This window comes from Lycorma delicatula, chromosome 2 (assembly GCF_047948215.1).
Source record: "Lycorma delicatula isolate Av1 chromosome 2, ASM4794821v1, whole genome shotgun sequence".
Lineage (NCBI taxonomy): Eukaryota > Metazoa > Arthropoda > Insecta > Hemiptera > Fulgoridae > Lycorma > Lycorma delicatula.
The window spans coordinates 107,804,936-107,825,395 of record NC_134456.1 but is presented as its reverse complement, the minus strand read 5'-3'; the positions used below and the strand labels follow the sequence as shown (position 1 = coordinate 107,825,395).

Below are 20,460 nucleotides of genomic sequence, written 5' to 3'. Positions count from 1 at the left end.
AAAAGGGCTTATGATAAAGATGTAAGATTTATTGACATACTGTCATTCAAAATTTGAATGACAATACAAATTAACAAGGTTTTTAAAAGGTTTTGGAAAGGGTTTTCCATTTGCAGCCAATCACTGCAAACAACTGGATGCTACAAACCTTTTATACATCACTGCGTTATAAAATTTTTTAATCCGTTAGCCCAACACTGCAATCACTCTACAGCCATCCTCCAACTCTCCTGATCCAACTCTTTGTCAGAAAGACAAGTTTTTGGGACAAGAAAGTATCCCAAAACATGAAATCTACTTTAAAAAAATTTTGAAATTGTTGAAAATATTAAAAAAAATTATGACTCCCACATATTTAGGGCTTCTAGTGCACCAATATAAAAATATAGAACATATCCAGCAGTATGTAGCTCATGGAAACTACTTGAAGTGGACAATGTTGATTTTGGAGTTTACTTATAAATAAAGATTTATACAAAAACAGTCTATTACTTTTCTACCATACATCAAATGAATAACACACTACCAATTTTCTAACAACCCACTATTCAACACAGCACATCAAATTTATAACAATAACAAACCTCTTCATCATCTGAATTTAGACCACCACCATGAAAAGCTCCTGAAGAATCAAAGCTTCCTCCACTTTCACTAGGTTTTTCTGTGGCCCTAAAAAAAAGATATATATACATATGTTTATTACATTAATAAATATTTTATCACAATAAATGTTCATGATTTTAAATGTGTAATATGTTTGTCAATAACAAGCTGGAATCTAAACTTACTGGTTAAATAATCAAATAATCTAAATGTGTAAAAAAATTGTATATCACAATTGACTTTTGACAAGTACAACAGAATGAATTTTTGAAGAACAAATTCAAGTACAATAACGAATTTGTATATGGAAATCAATGGTGTTATATATGTACCACGTTATTAGAAATCAAATTTAGTATAAGATTCAGCATTCACTTGAACTGCATTATATTTAGGTATTACATATTCAGATGATGTCCAAAAGTGGATTACAATTAATTCTGTGTCATGCTAGAATGGGTTTCACACCTGCAGCTAAATATGAATCTAATCTGTCCAATAAACATCATAATGTTTTTTTTTTTTTTAACATCTCGTGTATAAACAACACCTGTAAAATCTTATTAATCAAAATCCTGAATTGTCAATCCATCCAAACCTATTATTATGTGGCATCATAACATTATTTCTTTCCCAATATTGTAAATTATGCTAAATCTCAAAAGGTAAAGAGGTTTTATAGTTCTTAAGCAATAAGGAGTATCACATCAGTCAGTATCCAATGATTTTGAAAAAAAAATTACAATTACTTATATTAGCAATGCACAACATGCTTACTATGTATTATAAATTGCAATATCTAAAATATAAAAATAATTTTTGATATATTAATTGTCCTCAAAGCATTAAGTATCAGTAGGAAATTTGACACCGATTACCACGGTAGGACATGACTGTTAAAGAGTATGAAGACCATTCCGAATGTCCTCAACCTGACAAAAATAAAACTAAGTTTTATTTTATTTTTACCTTGCAATGACCTTCCATCTTTTTAATGCACTCAGTATAATGAAATTTGTCCAACTCTGTAAAATAATTGAATTTTGACCTCGTCATTTTTACTGAATCTTTGTCCAATGAGCCATTTCTTCAGGTTTGGGAAGAGGAAACAGCTGCTGGGAGCCAATTCCAGCACTTTTGGAAGCACTTCAAAGCATAGTTCATGAAGTTTTGTAGCAACAACCTGAAATGTGTGTGTAGGACCATTATCATGGCAAGACTTTTTTTTAGCCAGTTGTGGACATTTAGCCTGAATAGAACCCTTCAATTGGTCCAGTAGTCCTGGCCCCCAGGGGAAAGGCAAGACAGGCCACCTTATTAAGGGGAACACTGCCTTATGACAATACCGGTCACCACAACACTCACTGTGTTCCTAGCCCTGATGGGCGTTACCAGCGGTTATCTTTCAGACTCTCTAAACATGATAACACATCACAGTCATCAATTTGGCCTCTGTCAGGAAGCCACTGGTGCAAATGTCTAGGCAGACATTTCTATCAGTGTATTTAAACAACTTACCTTCATATGGCTTCTTCCAACCACGACCACCTACCCTAATTTACTACCCTTAACTACCAAATTAGATTCACGGAAGCATGATTCCCATGCCTTCCTCTAAAACTGAAGATTTCAAACTAAAACTCTTCCCATATTAACTTCAGTTACACTATGCACATTACTTGATCGAGTCATCTTTTAAACACCGAAAATACTATTCTCATACCAACAAAACAAGTGTTTATCATAACGACAATTTAAGTTTCTTTTGGAAATGCATTTAAGTAAGTATAAATACCTTATGTCTTAAGCATACAAATAAATATCAGCAAATGCGCGTACTTTCAATAGACAATCATTTAATAGACAATATATTTTTGAGACAATTTCCTTGGTCATAGGGGCTGAGTGCTCATCATCTTAATAGGATGTATGACCACATTTAAGTTCAGCATCACAATCTTTTACCATTAAAAATAAAGGAGAAGGATCCTTTAAACTGAATGTAACTCCTTTTGCATATCTGCTGGGATTAAAACTTTTAAAACCAATTACTTTATAACAGATCAATTCAGACTGCAATTTTATCAATTTTTCAGAAAATGTCAAAACTTGTTTGCTTTTCTCTATCTCTACAAACAGGCTGAAAATTAGTGCATTTAAAACCATCGAAAGGATTATACTTGAAAAATACTTATCATAGACATTTGGTTACAGATGTGTCATCAGGTCAAGAACTTTCACTTTTTTTGACCTGAATAAGGTCAAAGTTTTGACCTTTTTAAAAAACAACCCTGGTAGATGCACAGTATACAAATGCATATAATGGAAAATGTCAAGAAATGTAACTTGAAATTTGAGCCAAATATTCTATTGTTGGTTTTCACATTTCTAGAAACATTGATTATTGTAGTAAAATAAGGGAATTAATTACAAATTAACATGAATTTTTTTTATAGACCCAATAGAACAACATCAATCAATTTACAAAGAAGAAAAATAAATCAATTCTTTCAGGCAAAGCTCTATCAAGACAAAGAATGGCGTAGAACACAGTCTTTATACTTACAGCTTTGATTATAACAGAAACAGAAGCCTTTTCTTTTTTCTTTAATTTACATCACTTATTAAGAAATAATAATTGATATTTTAACATCATACAAGCAAACATATTTAATATTGATGACCAAATATTATCCAGCAAAATAAAGTTTGCTGACAAATGAAAAATGATGTTAGTCATTAGTAATTGAGATGTCATAAATTAATCTAATCCTGAAGGTAAAAGTTATTTATTTACCAGAACTACCTTAGGCCTACTAAATAATCAAAATTCATCCATGTATCTAATAATGCATTTTGTTTATCTGAATCAATCATGTTATGACTGACATAACAATTAACAGAATAGTTTAAGTGTTTGATAAAAACTAGACTGGACTATTGTTCTTGAAATGTATTAAAGTTCTTCTCAGTATAATCACATCCCTTCCATCTTGTACAAACAACACTTCTGGCAGAATATTTGCTATCTTAAGCAGTACAGTATTTTCAATGAAGCATACCAATGCTATTTTCCAGTTAAATTTCCAACAAACTTGTTTTCCCATTATATTATATTATAATTGCACTGACTCACTTTTCTCAACAGAACATCACTTATTTATCATGTATGTTACATGCCAACTTTTCCACAAAAACAAGCTGAAAACATACAAAAGTTCATTTCTCTTTGGAATAAATCTTATGCTGATAAATATAGCCATGTTGATATGTGTGCAATTGACAAAAGTTTTTTTTTTTTATATTGTGGTAATGAAAAGAGTTTTCAATGCATGTGCTACAAATTAAGTTATAAATTTCTTTCTTTAATTTTTTAAGTTGCTTATTTTTTGAAAATAATTTCCAATGATGTGTATCAAATGCTGTTAGCACAGATATGTTTGAAGTAAAAATTATGACCTCATAGTCTAATAAATAAATTCATATTACCTATAACTATAGTATCTCAATAGAATTTTATTCAAAACAATATTAAAAAAAACTGATGTGGACACCACATGACTTCCTTGTAAACCTATTACATTACATATAAACATTTTTTTAAAATGAAAAGTACATAAAATTTTATTTCATTAATAACTTCTGATATTTTTTTATACATTTTTTTTATTATTATTATTGAATTATTATTTATTGTATTTTTTTTTTTACGATCAGGGGTTAATAATTATTTATTTATTTAGCGTATGGCACCAAGACACAATACCAATTATAGCCAAAAATTACAAACATCTAAGAAATTAATATATAAGCTACTGATTCTAGAGTCGCCATCAGGAAATCTTCAGGAGTCCCTTCATAAGCTGTTCTAGACAAACTTCTGTGATGTGTTTAAGTTTGATTTTCACCACACTCGCAAAGGGATGTTGGTGTTTTACCCCATTTATACAGGAAATAGGTGCACCTACCATGCTGAGTTCATATTCTGTTTAGCATTGACCATGTCTTACGCGGCAAGTCAAAACCCAGCAGCTATTGAGTAATACATGGAATTTGGTTATTCTGTTTGTGGTCCCATCTCTGTGGTCCACATCAGAGGTTCAAAGCCGATTTGCGCAAAGTGGAAGCCGATGTTCCCATGTTGTTACAGAGAGCTTATGTATAATGTAGTTTCTCACTTTCAATTTATCTGCAGTTTTCATTAGGTGCTCCTTAAATGAAAGCGTTCTATAAGTGTCACGCCTAGGTATTATGGTGTCATATTGTGAAAGAGCCATGTATTCTCGAATAGAATCTTAAGCTCCCTATTAGCAAACTTGTTACTTTGATGGAAGCATGACACTAAATAACCATGAAGATCAAACTGTAACATTATTTCTCCAAAAATAATCTCCTAAGAATGCAATCATAACAGAACAAAAGAATCAAGCAACTAAGAAAATACTTCTTCAGAAAATAGGGCTTCATTTTTCAGCTGTTTCCATTGATGAAGAAAACAGGAGCCTCATTATACATCCTAAGCTTTAGTTGTACTTGAGACATAAATAACCATTAATCAAATGGAACCACAAAAAATCACTAAGGTACAAATTTTATCCTTTCATTTAACAATTTTAGTTATATTCTTGATACTACCTGTTATAGTAACACCTAATGTATGGTTATCTGTTTCTCAAGATTGAACTTTGGTAACTCAACCACAAATACTTATACTAACAATCATCAGGCTCATTCACCAACATAAAGGTTTCATAATTAACATATGGAAATTAAGAAATTATAAAACCAAAAACACATTAATGTAAAATACCAAAGCAGAAGAATAATAGTTACTTATATAGCTAACCATTCTGGTAAATTATCTTCCGAATCCCAGGGCCTCGTAGAATTCGGTTCATCCCATAATCGATTACGTGAACTATCACTCTTATGGTTACTTTCCCTGTCCCAATCTTCTCTCCAATTGGAACTATTACTTGAACCTGAAGCGCTACCACCACCACCCCCACCTCCTCCTCTAACTGCAAAAAAAATACATATATATTTACAACAAAATCATAGATTAGTTCTATCTAAACATAACTTACAAAAATGATAATCTGGATTAAGTTTTAAAATAAATGATGACATGTTATATTTATTGATAATAGGTAAACAGATATATGAATCTGTGTTATGTACAAAGACACACACACATGCATATGTGCAACACACTTGTGCACTCATCTACATGCTTGTGCACATGCATAAACTTATTTATTACGTAGTGTTATAAGGATTTCAGAAGAAATCAAATATTTAATTCTTATTGTTTCCATTTTCTCATCTTGTTGTGTTGCATCACTGTATGTAAGAGATTTTGGCTTTTTTTGTTGAAATTAACAGAAAAACATTAGTAAACCAAATAAAAAAACTATTATATAAAACAATTTCAATTTCTCTCATTCTCTTTAAATTACTTTCCACAGAACACATTTTTACCAAATAAATTTAAAAAACTGAAAAATCCTAGTTTTTATAAAAGAAATTCACAAATTATTCCAGACATGTCGACAATTATATATCCTAGAAATTTCAGTAACATAAATATGAATTAAAGTCCATAAAAAGGTTACAAACTAACATGGGATAACTGAATATCATTTTGTATAGTTTCTAAAGTTGTAATTTGGTGGAAGTGTACTCTAATTCGATGATTATGCTGCAGCCAAATGATTATGCTCTAATGCGATACAATTTTCAGTTACTAGTTTGTAGTATACAAATACGCCATACAGTTTAAAAATGGCAACCATGCCTGGTGAGAATGTACATATCACTCATCAGACATATATCTTGTAACATATCTCTCAATACATCAATGAAAGAGAAATGCATATAACAAAACTACTACTGGAGTGGGATCACTTCTTTGAACCAACACTACAAACTTGAATAAAGCACGATTCAATAAAATGAAAATTCTTTAGCTATGTGCAAGACATTCATTTTTACACACTCAGCTACAGGTTTACTTATTGTTATGGGATTTTCAAGGAGCAATGGTAGGCCATTTCCAGAAGCAAAATAATAATATGAATATTGTTCCACCACACTATGAATCTCTATTGATGCTTCAGGCTGCAATTCAGAGGAAATACGCTAGTCTACTGATTATTAGAATAACACTAAAACACAACAATGCAAAAATTCATGCTGTTTGACCCAGAAGAGAACTTATGGATTAGGAAACTTATTCAACATAGCTTTTAACACTCCCCAAATTAGCAAAACTGGTTTTCACCTGTTTTACTTGCTAAAATTAAAGTAGTTTGCAAACATTTCATAGATGTTTTTTTAACTTAATAAAAAAAATTACCATCAATAAGCCAAAATAAAGAGTTTCATAGATAATGAAGACATTGAACATAAGACGCATATAAACAGTAGCCCTAAAACTTTTATACAGTAGGTTTTGTGCCATAATAAAAGATAAGATAAGCATATGAAAATGGTGCAGATTATATCAAAAAATAAAAATGGTTTGTAAGAAAGCATCTTATGGAATATTTGTTGAAATCGTATCATGTATGTGTACCAAGTTTTCCTCATACATAAAATTTAATTCAACCACTGCAATTATTCAAAGGGCATCAATGGAAAAATGTACATCACATCAGAATGCATTTCTGAACCATAATGATAATTTTGATACATTATCAGAAAAGTTATTCAAATTTAAAAATTTCATCCACTCACTATTAAAGAAAATAATTACAAACACCCAATAACAATATCAGATACCTAGCGTGAAGATTGCTATAAGCTAAGAAAGTTGTCTCCATTTAATTGTTTTATTGACCAAACATACAATCAATCACAGCTTTTAAGGAAATGGCATATAAAGAAAACACCAATCTATTTAAAATTTAGTGCATATAGTAACAGGTAAGGTTATGTGATTCATACATTATTTTTTTATTCCCATAACTATTAATTTAATTAATTTATAATTTTCATTATAAGGACTAATAGGAAGAGCATCACCAATCAAGAAAAGGTAATTAATAGGAAAAAAGGAAACCAATAGAAAGTATAAATACATAATTATATATATATATATATATACACTCACTTGGCAATGCTTTGCCATTGCTAGATTTGAGTATATATGAAGTCTGTAAATAAGGTAATGAGACTAGTTTTTTTTTTGGCAGCCAAAGTGGCAACTCTGTAACGTTACTAGTAATCATATGGTTATATGAACTGCTGATTTATATTAGGTATTAATATTTTTAGTTTACTGTTGCCACGTGAGACGTAAACAAACTTTTCAAGAAACTAGTTTTTGTTGTGAGTTACAAAAATGAGTGATACTAATCATGAGCAACGTTGTGCAATCAAGTTTTGTGTTAAACTCTGTGACAATGCTTATTGAAACTTTTCCAAAATTGAAAAGGACATATGGAGATGATGCTCTGTCATGAGCCCAAGTTTTCAGGTGGTTTAAAGCATTTTCAGATGGTAGAGAATCAGTTGCGGACGATCCATACTCTAGAAGATTGTTAACGTCAAAAAATGACAACAATGCTGAGTGAATCAAGAGACTTGATACGGTACAACCGGCAATTAACTGTCAGAATGATTATAGAACAATTAAATTTGAACCACACCACAGTCCATCAAATTTTGACAAATGAATTGAACATGAAAAATGTTTATACAAAATTGGTCCCAAAAAGACCTCACTGTTGGACAAAAAAACAAGGTGGAAGTGTGCTGCGATCTTCTAGGGCAAATTGAAACTGTTTTTCTAAAAAAATATTATTACTGGTGATGAATCTTGGATATCTGAGTGTGACCCAGAAACAAAATGCCAGAGTAAGAAGTGGAACACTTCAAACTCACTATGTCCCAAAAAAAACAAAAATGAGCAAATCAAAACTATGCTAATTTGTTTCTTTGATAGTGTTGGTATTGTCCATAAGGAGTTTTTGCCTACATGACAGATTTAAATCAATATGTTTACCTAGAAATTCCTGAAGGACTGCAAAAAAGAGTTTCCCACGTCAGACCAACTATCAAAGACAACTGGATGCACATCATGACAATGCACCTTGTCACACTGCACTCGCAATTAATGAGTTTTTGACAAAGAAAAGCATTCCTGTAGTTCCTCAACCACCTTATTCAACTAACTTGAGTCCCTGAGACTTTTACCTCTTTCCAACTTAAAAAACACATCTCAAACGACACCATTTTGGAGCAGTAGAAAACATTTTTAAAAATCTAACTGTCCATCTGAAGGATATTCCGGTTTCCGAGTTCGAACACTGCTATGAAGAGCGGGCGAACCATCTGAAGCATAGTGAGTGGCTTCCCGAGGGAAATATTTCGAAAGTGAAAGAGTCCGTGTATAATCTGATTGTAAAAAAAAAGTTTTTCTGAACCAGTTTCATTGCTTTATTTACAGACCTCATATAGATTAAATAAATTGAAAGTCTGATAAAACATTAAAAAACTGAACATTATGGAACTTCACAAAATTTAAACTTTCCCTTTTCCTCTTAACTCTACCCTTTTCCATCTCCCCCTATACTCTTCCCTTTTCCCCTTCACTGTTCCTTTTTCCCTTTTTTAAATATTCCCTATTACCCTTTTCAAATTTTTCCCTTTTCCTGTGCTAAATCAGTCCAGTAGTTTTTTACTCTATAGCGAACACACATACGAGCAATGTTCATATGTGTGTTCACTATAGAGTAAAATATATATTTAGAAGAAAGTCTGGTTGCATATTTGTTTGTTTGTTTCAAAAATATCTCGACACTGGTGCCACCTAGCAAGTATAATTTTTGCAAAAATGTTTCTTTTCAAGTAACTAATAAACATTCTGGATATGAGCCAAATCAGATCATAAATGCGATTTTTTCAAATATCTCCACCCCAGCGCCATCTAGCGGATCAATTTTTTGCAGAGGTATTTCTTTATTTCTTTCCATGTAAGTACATATTCTGAATATGAGCCAAATCGAACCATAAATACAATTTCTTGAAATATATTGACCCCAGCACCCCCTAGCAGGTCCAAACTAATTCAAAAAACAAGCGTGCAAACCTTCGTTTGCGTGGCGAAACCTTCGCCAAGCGTGCACACAACAACTCACCAAAGTTTCACCGCAATTGGATGAATGGTATAGGAACGCATATGGGACAAACAAATATTCATTTTTTTTATATATATGTATATAAATAAAATATTATACGACATATAAACCACCAAAAGTAATCACATTAATTAGGTAAGTTAAACTTATTTTATTAAATTTTTATTAACTGGTTTTCATGATATCCTGCATCTCCGATGTATTGAATTCTATATTTATTTTTAAAAGTTATTTTTTTAACAAAATTGTCATTTTTTAGATTTTTTTTATTTTAGAAAAAATTATTAATGTAATTATAAAAATTAATATAAAAAAGCATAATATAAAAATGAAATACAACAAATGTATACACATATATTTATATAAGTATAAATATATGTGTATAATGGATGGCGCTATTAATCATAATTGTATATATGTTAATTTTACGAGACCAAGGATGATTGGATTTTCTATGAATCGTTATAATTTGATTATTGTTATACATAAAGTTATAATTTGATTATTTTTGTTAATTTCAATACTAACATCTAGAAAATTTATTGTTCTATTTATATCTATTTCAAAAGTACTTTTTAAACCATTATGAGTTGAGTTTATTCAAAATTATGAGGTGTACATTACTTCTGATCAGATCATAAATGACAAAAACATCATCAACATAACAAGTCCATAATAAAACCGTATGTGAGGGTTTTATTCAACTTCACATAAGGTTTAATAGAAATCAATAGAGCCATAAAAATGGGTATAGTTCTTTGTAATTTTTTTAATTTTTAATTTTAATTTTTTAATATTTTTTATATTTAATATGTAATTATACAAAACACTGATGAGCGGGATTCGCAAAAGTACTCTATACAAAACACTGATGAGCGGGATTCGCAAAAGTACTCTTGTAAAGAAACAAAATAAGATATTTCTTAATTCTGTACTTGGATGGATCAAGTTGATTTACATTTTATATATATATATCTGTCTGTCTGCGTCTGTGTGCATGCGTGCACACGTGTGTGTGTGTGTGTGGATTCTTTCAACAAAAGGACTTACAGCTAAGGGTAAGTGCGGACAATATAAATTATTATGCTTGAAGAATGGATCAGGTGCTGGTACTGCAGGTCTAGAGATGCTGCTGGAGACCAGCAAAGAACAGTTAAAGTTTGAGTTAAATTCAGTTTGTGATAAAAATTTAACCTCCAGGACTTCTGTTAGGTATTGCTTCAGAGGATGAGATGAATGATTTGTAGTGTGTGTGAAAATGCCATGCCTGACCTGGGATTTGAACCCAGGATTCCGGATGAAAGGCTGAGACACTACCACTATCAAACGGTACCTGGCATGACACAATCTCTGGAGTACTCACCATACACTCCCAACATGCACCAGTTTATTATTACTCATTTTGTCATTTGAAAAATGCTGTGAAGAGGAAAAACACAATAATATCAATGACGTAACGCCCATTGCAACAAAGCAGCTGAGGGCAATGTCAAAATGGGATGTTTCTAACAACTTTACAGATGATGGCTAAAATGCATAGCTGCTGAAGGAAACCACTTTGAAGGAAATATAATCTGAAACTTTCTCACGTAAACAGTTTCTGAAGAATAAATTATTTCTGGGAATTTTTTAACTACCTTGTACAACTTACAATAAAGTATACTATGGCGCATATAGTTTTCCTTAAAAACACAGCAAAGAATCTGTAAACTACAAATCAGCTAAACTATAATAATTATACTTTGATGGTCTCCATAAATTAAGTCAATAAACAGCAGTTATAGAAAATAGTAACAATACCCCATTTGTCATGTCGATTTGTTCTCCAACTTTCATCTTCTTGATGCCTTCTCCAATTAATTTCTCTTCCTGAATTTCCAAAATCTTTTCTAGGGCTACAGTCATCACCATTTCTTTCATTCCAACTAGAAGATCTATCCCCCTGAAACAAATACCAATTTTTTACGCAAACACTACACACAAGGAAAAATTAAATGTTAAATATTTTTATTAAAGCTGACTCTTTGGGCATATAAGCTCACCTTCCTTGCCTACCAAGAAACCACTGGCATCACAGAATAAGAGAATAACATTTTATGTACAATTTATATATAGCGATTAAATATAAACATAACAAAGCATACATTACTAATGAAAGTGAATTATTTTCACAAATATTCAGCAATGCATACATTTATGTAGAACTGTAAATAAGTTATTAGAATATGTTTACATATAGCCTTAACAGTGAAAAAGAACTTTACAACAGAAATTCATTTTTCTGAATTTTATGGAACCAGATCTATTCTGGAGAATTTTAGCAACACGCAATTTGTCTTTGGCCCACAATGGTCCAATAAATTTACTGCTGCACTGTAAGCTATACTACACACCTGCAACAAAAGATTCAAGTAATTTATTATAAACTATATTTCTATTAAATTAAAAATGTCAAAAACCACACAAGGGAAAATGTAATTCATATCGATATCATACAATGATATTGTACATTTATGGAAACTATTCTAGCAAAAAAAATCATCTATATTTGTTCAACTTTTCTTAAATTCACCAACTACAGAAACTGCAACCACATAATCAGCAGTAAACAGTCTCACCTTTATTGATCCAAAAATAACAACTAATGTTTTCTCCATGCTAATGTGAACATTATCTCTTTTCTCTGACATTTTTAAATGTTTCACAGACCCATCCAGACAGTAAGGTGAATGATTCATTGTAAAATCATAGGGATTATTGTGGCTCATGCATCATAGGTAGTAAATACTACCATACTTTACATGATGCTCATAAACAAAATACAGTAGCATGCAAATTATTCTGAACACAGATATCATTTAATAAAAAGTTACTTTATTTTTAAAAAAATAATCATACCTACATAATTTGTGAATATGTAGTAATGTCCCTAATTCTTAATCATTTCAAGTACATGATTTGGCATAAATTCAACAAGTGTATTACATTTTTTTTTTTTATTTCTTTATCATGAAACCATACAAATATTATTGTTTTAAGAAGTCAATCTTTGTAGTACTATTCATTTCTAAGTAATTTTTTGACTACTGCCCAAAGATTTTCAATTGAGCTAAGTCTGGGGAGTTGCCTGGACACAGGAGCATTTCAACATTTCGTTCTTTAAACAATTTTTCCACTTTTTTTGCATAGTACCAAATATTGGTATACTCTGTTGACTTGTAGGAATTTATTTTGAAGTTGTGTCACACCCCTTTCTTTCAGAATCTTGATATAAATCCATAACTTTTCAACAACCCAACTATTGGAAGTAATGAACAAGGGCTTTTAAACGTGAAACAACGCCACATTTTATTTTGGGAAGGTTTAACTGAAAGTTGGATACGAGTCGGTGATGAATTTTCATCTGATGCTTTTCTAATGTATGGAACACCCTTTGTTCCTGAACATAAAAATGTGACTAGTCTGAAAACATTACATTTTTCCAGTCTTCTTTGATCCAGTTAGCATGTGCTTTGACCTATTGCTAACCATTTATTGCACATTGCTGGTGTTAAAAGCAGTTTTAACACCAGTAGTCAAGTTTAAAAGCAGTTTCTAACAGTAGTCAAGTTTAAATCTGTTCCACTGGCTGCTAATTCTCAATTTAAGTCCACAGCACATAATTTTGGATCATGTGCTGTGATCCAAAATGACATTTTTGTGATAATTTTTGTGATCCTGTGTTGACGTAGTTTTTCTTTTATAATCACATTTGCCTTTCCTTTGAGGTGAAAAAGAACCAGTTATTTTGAATTGTTTTAAAATAGCATTCATTAGCCCTAGTTCAACACTACACTAAGAAACTGTCATCACATCGTACTGGTTTGTTCAGAAAGAAAAATAATTTTTGAACGGTTTCTTGAAGTTATGTCCATTATTATATAACACAGACACACAAACATAAAGTATGAAAATATGATTTTGTAATAAATAAATAAAATGAATACATTTTCATGAATAAATTATAAAAAAAAAAAATTTCACAATTATTTTGAAACAAAACAATATTTATAATTCAACCACAGTACTGAAGATATACATCTGGAAACACTGTTTTAGGATTACAACTAGCAAAAAACTATGTCCCAATTTCTGCTTCAATGGAAAAATGAGACTATCTTATATATACTAAAAAAGCAGGACAGGGAACCCAACACATCTACCTAGAATAATTATGAAAAACGAACAAAAAGTAGTTTTTCTTTCTTTTCTAACAGACATTTTTTCAGGATACAATAAATTTATTCACTGTGAAATTGGCAGTATGAAATTTAATATTACTTCTACAGTTTATGTTGTATTCAGGTTGCCTGTTAGTCTTAACAAAGTAGAGGCCATTAAAAGTCACCATCTTGTATAGTAACTGGTTGGATCTGTGAAGATACAGAAGGAAATTAACAAATATACTTAACAGTTATACATTACCACTCCTACTAAGGATGTAGTAGGATAAAAATTGGTAGTTTTAGGACACTGTTTCCTTTACATAAAATATTTCTTTTTAAAAATTGGTTCACACCAACAACTTCTGAGAAAACTAAAGTAAAATCCAAAAATTTCAATAAATAAAGAAAACATTTGGCTCTGTGTAAATTTACTAATAGCCAATATTTAAAGAAAATTTCTGCAGGAATTGTAGAAAATTTAATTCTAAGAAAAGTGAAGCAAGTAAATTCAACTGAAAATAAAAATTTAAGAAATCTGACTATATTTAATACAAATTTGGCAAAAAATTTTTATAAGTTTAATCAAAAATAAAGATTGTTTTAGTAAGCACAAAAATTGTAGAAACAAAGTTGACCACTCAAAAAAAAAAGAATATTTAAAAAAATTAAATAAAAAAGTAATTTAACAGCTGTATTTCAAGTACATTGTAATATAAAAAAATTTTGAAATTCATATTTAATTTAAACATTTTAATTGTTTGAGAAAATGTTTATTTCATAATTTTGCAATATTAACAGCTGATCAGCAATTAAGTTTTATATACAGTATTTGAATAATATCGTAAGCTTACAAAAGTGAATAAAATACAATACTGCATTCTAAAAAAGTCTTTTTCTAATAATTTAATGAAAAACATGCATATTTTTTGTTTACAGATTTTGTAATTAAAGTGTGCTAGTTGCACATTGTGATTATCAAGCAGAATTTCCAACAAGAGGATTTCAAAACACTAAAAGTTTGGTTTTTGTCATTTCAGTATGATTAGTTCATTTCTATCATCTTCATATTCCATTTAATCCCACAAGCGATGTAATTCAGCAAGTTCAACAAAGAGCTTAACATTAATCAAATATTCAACTTAAATGAATTTTCCATTCTGGTTTGAAACACAGTAAAGTTTGATGAATAATCTATAAAGAATCTTTACTTTTTCTGTTTGCAAATTGATCAGAATTTACTACCTTGAGATCTTGCACTGCTGGTATTAATTAAATTTCTATCTTTTGTTCCAATACAACTATCATAAAGCAAATACATTTTATTTACTAGCAAGTCAATTTCTTTCAAGAAATTTAGTTAACAATAATAATTCATAAAATAATCCTGATAATAATATAGTTAAAACTAGTTTCTAACAAAGGTTTAAGCTAATGTTTATTGTAGTATTACTGGCAACGAATGAATGCAAAATTAATTTTTATAAATAACTATATAGGACATTTGCATGTAGAATTTCTTGCAAAATACCAACTACCTCATTTGAAACTATTCCTCTACAAACAAAATGATGACGACAATGATTTTCCAACACGATGGGGGTAAATACTTAATTGTGAAAAAGCTAAAAATGAATTAACTATATCTTAATTAAACATTAAATTGGTCATGACAGACCAGTTAACTGGCCTGCAAGGTCATCTGACCTAATCCACTTGATTACTGATCATATGAAAATTTTGGTTAATACAAGATTATACAAGAAAGTATTATTAGTTAACCAAAAAAATGCAGCTGAAATTTTAAGAAACAGGGTTTTTACATTAAACGAACCATTGTATGTATTAACTGTAATGAAATACATTTGAAAAATTAAGTATTTTAATAATTTCTTTTTACTTTTTTTTTAACAGTAGAATGTTTTTGGCAATTATTTTATATATACGATTTTTTATCTGATTTAAATTTCTACCATTTTTTTGTCTGTTTTACTTTAGTCAATTTTCTTAAACTTTTACGTATTTTCAGTTGATTTAACTAACAATTTTTCCAGAATTTAATTCTCTATAAATTTTGTTATAAGTTCCTTTTTTATGTGTGCTTTAACAAAATAAACTTATTCAAAATAAAAAAAAAAAGTTCTTTTAGATAAGTTATTTTGGTTTTTCCTACAATTTTCTCTGATCCTTCCACCAACTCACAATTTCATTGTAAAACCAAATTCTTTTTTACCTTTTCAAGACAAAAACATCCAATTAACAACAATTTTTTGAAAGTATTTAAATATAACAGTCTCCTTTGACTACTGGGGCAAAAATCAGGCCCTTTTTTTTATGAAAAGCGCTTTTGCATTATCATCACCCGGAACAAATGTAAAATAAATTACATTAAAACAAAACATAAAATTACAACTGGTACCTACAGCTGAACATTCCAAAAATTTAGAACTAATATCAGAATCGAAATCGGAAAAATAGGATATGCTTTATTTAAAAAAAAAAAACAGCAAACAGCAATATAAAATTTAAATAAATATAAATAAAACTTAATAAAGTCCAAGATAAGCGTAAAGGGACCCTTCTCAGATAACAAAAAAATTAAAGAACTAAGATTAAAACTATAATAATACCAAGATTAAAATAAAAATGATTAACACTAGAGTAAAATAACACAAATAAAAGAATTTAATAAAAAATTGATGGTTGGTGCCACATGGTAAATAACATCAAATTCTATGAAACATAAAATTCCTCATAGGAATAACAATACCTGGTCTAGAACATTTTTATTATTGCCTAGGATATAGTGAATGTTTCTTGGCAATCTAAATTTACGTCGCAAGGCCACATAACATACGCAATCCACAAGGATATGTCACACAGTCAAACAGCATTCACATCGTACATATAGGGTTGTGTTTTCTGATGACACCAGATTACCTGTGAGTAGCTCTATATGTTCTAATTGCAATCGGCAGAGGACCACTTCTCGGCAAATTTTTCTACTTGAAGAGTCCCGTGATATCCTTGATGTGTCAGAGCTTATTACCTACTGCAGCAGTCGTCACCTTGCCACTTTGCTTGAATAGTATGTTTTAAAGAATTAATAGAATCAGCAGTACTAACGCCAGTAGTAAAAGAGTTAACTAAATGCGTCTTTAGCAGTGGAATCTGCACATTCATTACCAGTAATATCCACATGGCTAGGAATCCAGCAGAAAATCACTGGTGTGTTACAATGGTTCAACTCAGCAACTGCATTGTAGATTTTGGCACTGAAATTTATCATGTCTAGATACAAAGACAACTAGATACTAGGATGTCTATAGTATATATCATCTAAAGCTTGGAGTGTATTACACTTTGCTACAAATAAGGATATGACGGTATTTTGGGCTAATGATATTCAGAGTGCCTTATTGATGGTGTACAGTTTAGCAGTGAAGACACTTGTAATACTAGGTAGACTGAACATGTAGGTTCTGTCATTAACGACAAATGCCTACCCAACGGTATCATTCCATTTCAACTCATCTATGTATACTATTGCACATGAGCTGCTTCAGAAAAATTTGTAAAACATTTCTGAAAGACAACAGGAATTGATTTTTTTATTATATATGGTAACATCAAAATTAAAATTTATGGGGTCGAGTCTCCAGAGGATATGAACAGAAATAGGTTGGGAAAATATGTGTGTCAAAATCTACAAGATACAGTAAATGCTGGGTACAAATTCTCACTGGTGCTGTATAATGTAATGTGGATGGTCTTCATATCGTTGTGAGGGATCATAAGGACTACTTTATAAACCAGGCGATTTGATTGTCCTTTAAGACAGGCAGAGTAAGATGCTAGCAGCTGGTCCCATCAACCCCAAAGTGATCGCTCACTGCAATCAACAAGTATGCTTGTGACAATACTTGATCTAAAGGCACCTGTAGCAAGACAAAAGAAAGCGTGATGTACATCATTCAGCATCTTAAACAAAGAACTGAAGAGTAGACAACGCTACCTTAATCCAAACAAAGACTGAATTAAAAAATAATAAAAACGCAACGAACAGTATCAATCAGCTTCCCAATTAGTATTGCTAAGAACTCACAGCACATCTACTTTAATTATTTTGTTTTTGACACATGTAAAATTTAACATCAGGAGAAAGCAATTTTCTCACCATTGAGAATGACTACTAGTCATTCTCAATGAGAATGACTACTAGTCTTCAGAAGGTGAAGCCAGTAATCTTGGACCAAGCTTCAAGGTTATGATATAGTATCCTGCAGTAGTCTCTCAGCTGTGGCTGTTGAACAGGTTGTGATATATATATAGCACAGTCATCAACAAATAAAGAGCATGAAACAGGTAGCTACACACATTTATTAATACTATTGATGGCTGTAGCAAACAAGATGGCACTTGTGCACTTTCTTGAGGCACTCCATTCTTCAAAGTGATGCTATCGACATAGAATCTCTAACATGAACACAAAAAGATGTCACCACTTAAGAAACCCCGTAATAAAGGCAAGCATATTGCTCATGACTCCTTTCTTTAAGGGTGTTTAAAATATCACATTGCCAGACCTTGTCAAACGCCTTCCTGATTTCAAAGAAGGTAGCACAACAAGGGCTGGAAGTGCAGAAAGGTGTTTTAGGTAGCTGTTTCCTTGGTGGAAACCATTCTCATCTGGAGATATAAGGGCACATTTCTCTAAATACTACATAAGCCTGTGATTCACCATCCTCTCCAATAGTTTGCACAAAATGCTTGTCAAGGAATGCTTGATAGGAGATAGCCCCTCAGGCAACCTGAGGGGTATGCTTTGCCTTTACTACATTTAAGTACTGGTATGACAATGGCATTTTACCAGATGGGTAGGAAGACTTGTGCAAAGAACAAACCATTATAAATAAACAATAGGTGTATGTAGTGCCGAATTTACATTTCAGTATGCTATCATAGCATACTGAAACGTTGTCACGTTCAGGGGAGGTGTCGCGTGAGTTTTTTAGTGCATACAACTCGCTGTATGAAAAAGGAGTGTTTAATTCATGACCAAATCAACAACATTAAGTGGTAGTATTTCCATCTGCAACCTAATATTTCTGAAATTCTTTAGTACATAATAAAGAGAGGGAGAGACACCACACAAAAACAATCTGTCAAGTCAGTTGCAACACAGATGGCATATGAAGTTTTCCATATGAAGTCCAGAATAGATTGCTTCTGCAAACCACAAATTGCATGATGCTTCTTCCACACAGTAGATGTGGTAATAGTGTGCGAGTTGGTGTCTACATAATTTGTCCATGACTTTCTCCTATCATCCAAGAATACCAGACACCATATCACTCTGACCTTAATGTACTAATTCAATATTCATTTGAAGGTCTGCAATTAAATTTACACAGTGCCTGCTGTAGTTTCCTATTTGAATTTTAGCAATCATCATTCCACCAAGGAACAAACACCTACTAGGGTTTCCAGATGTTTAAGGAATGTATCGACTAGCATTATCAAGTACCAGGAAGGTAAAGTTAGTTGATCCAGATCATCAGAGCTATTGTTATACAGTGATGGGAAGGATTTATAGTAACCGTTTAAATTTGCTATTTCAATAATTCATCTTCATGGCCTTTAGTTCACAACGTAGCCGACACAAAAGCAATAATAATTGGCTTATGGTCACTGCTGTAAAGGTTTTCACAAACAGACCAATTAAGACGAGGGAGTAAACTTGGTAAGCATACAGAGAGATCTATGTTGGACAATGAACTAGACTATGATGGCATAAACAGGCATGTTCAGTCATGGTCAGGTCCAAATCTTGTCTCACTCTTTCTATAATATTATCTCAAAAGAAATATTAATCAGCCCCCATGAAATATAGTAACCATTAAAATCTCTACTATTAATGACAGGGATGGAATTTGTGAAAAGAGACAAGAGATTTTTATGGGACAGCAGAGATGAGGATAGCTAGTGATATCCTTGTGCTTGCATACTGATACCTCATCTCACATAAAGATAGCAACTCCGTCACTTTCTCTACTGTCTATGAGACAGTCATGTCTCTCAAAGAAATAGCCACTAAGTGTAACTACAACTTTTCGCAGGAGGTGCATTTCTTTGAAGCACTTTATTAAAGGTTCTTGAGAGCACATCAATACTCTTAACATCTTCAATACAGGACCAAAAGACCCAAAATATTTTCCACTAGATAATGTTCATTAAGGGGATTACAAAATATATGCTGTGAGTGCATCCTGTATGAAAGCTATCAAGCATTATAACCATGAAAATAAAATTAGTAGAAAGTTCTTCTTTTTAGAATTTTTCATTTTAATAAAATCAGATGCCCTGGGGTCAGGCAGTTTCTCAACCATATCCTCCAGCATGCAAGGTGATGAAAAATGGAAAGTCGCAGACAACACAGAGGGGATATATTCGTGTGTACTCCCTTAACAGGAGGGAGCTTATTAGATGGCTTACTGCCAGCTGTATTT

General features: G+C 31.4%; 1 protein-coding gene across 5 annotated transcripts in view; it reads right to left on the bottom strand.

Moving 5' to 3' along the window:
* LOC142319084 (uncharacterized) overlaps positions 1-20,460 on the bottom strand; it is a 118,942-nt gene that overhangs the window by 72,859 nt on the left and 25,623 nt on the right. For all 5 annotated transcript variants that reach the window (XM_075355963.1, XM_075355966.1, XM_075355968.1 and 2 more), the window contains exons 5-7: positions 11,550-11,691; positions 5,453-5,627; positions 585-672 (exon numbers count right to left, since the gene is read on the bottom strand). In XM_075355963.1, the coding sequence (XP_075212078.1) occupies positions 585-672; positions 5,453-5,627; positions 11,550-11,691 (405 nt within the window). The remainder of the gene's footprint in view (positions 1-584; positions 673-5,452; positions 5,628-11,549; positions 11,692-20,460) is intronic.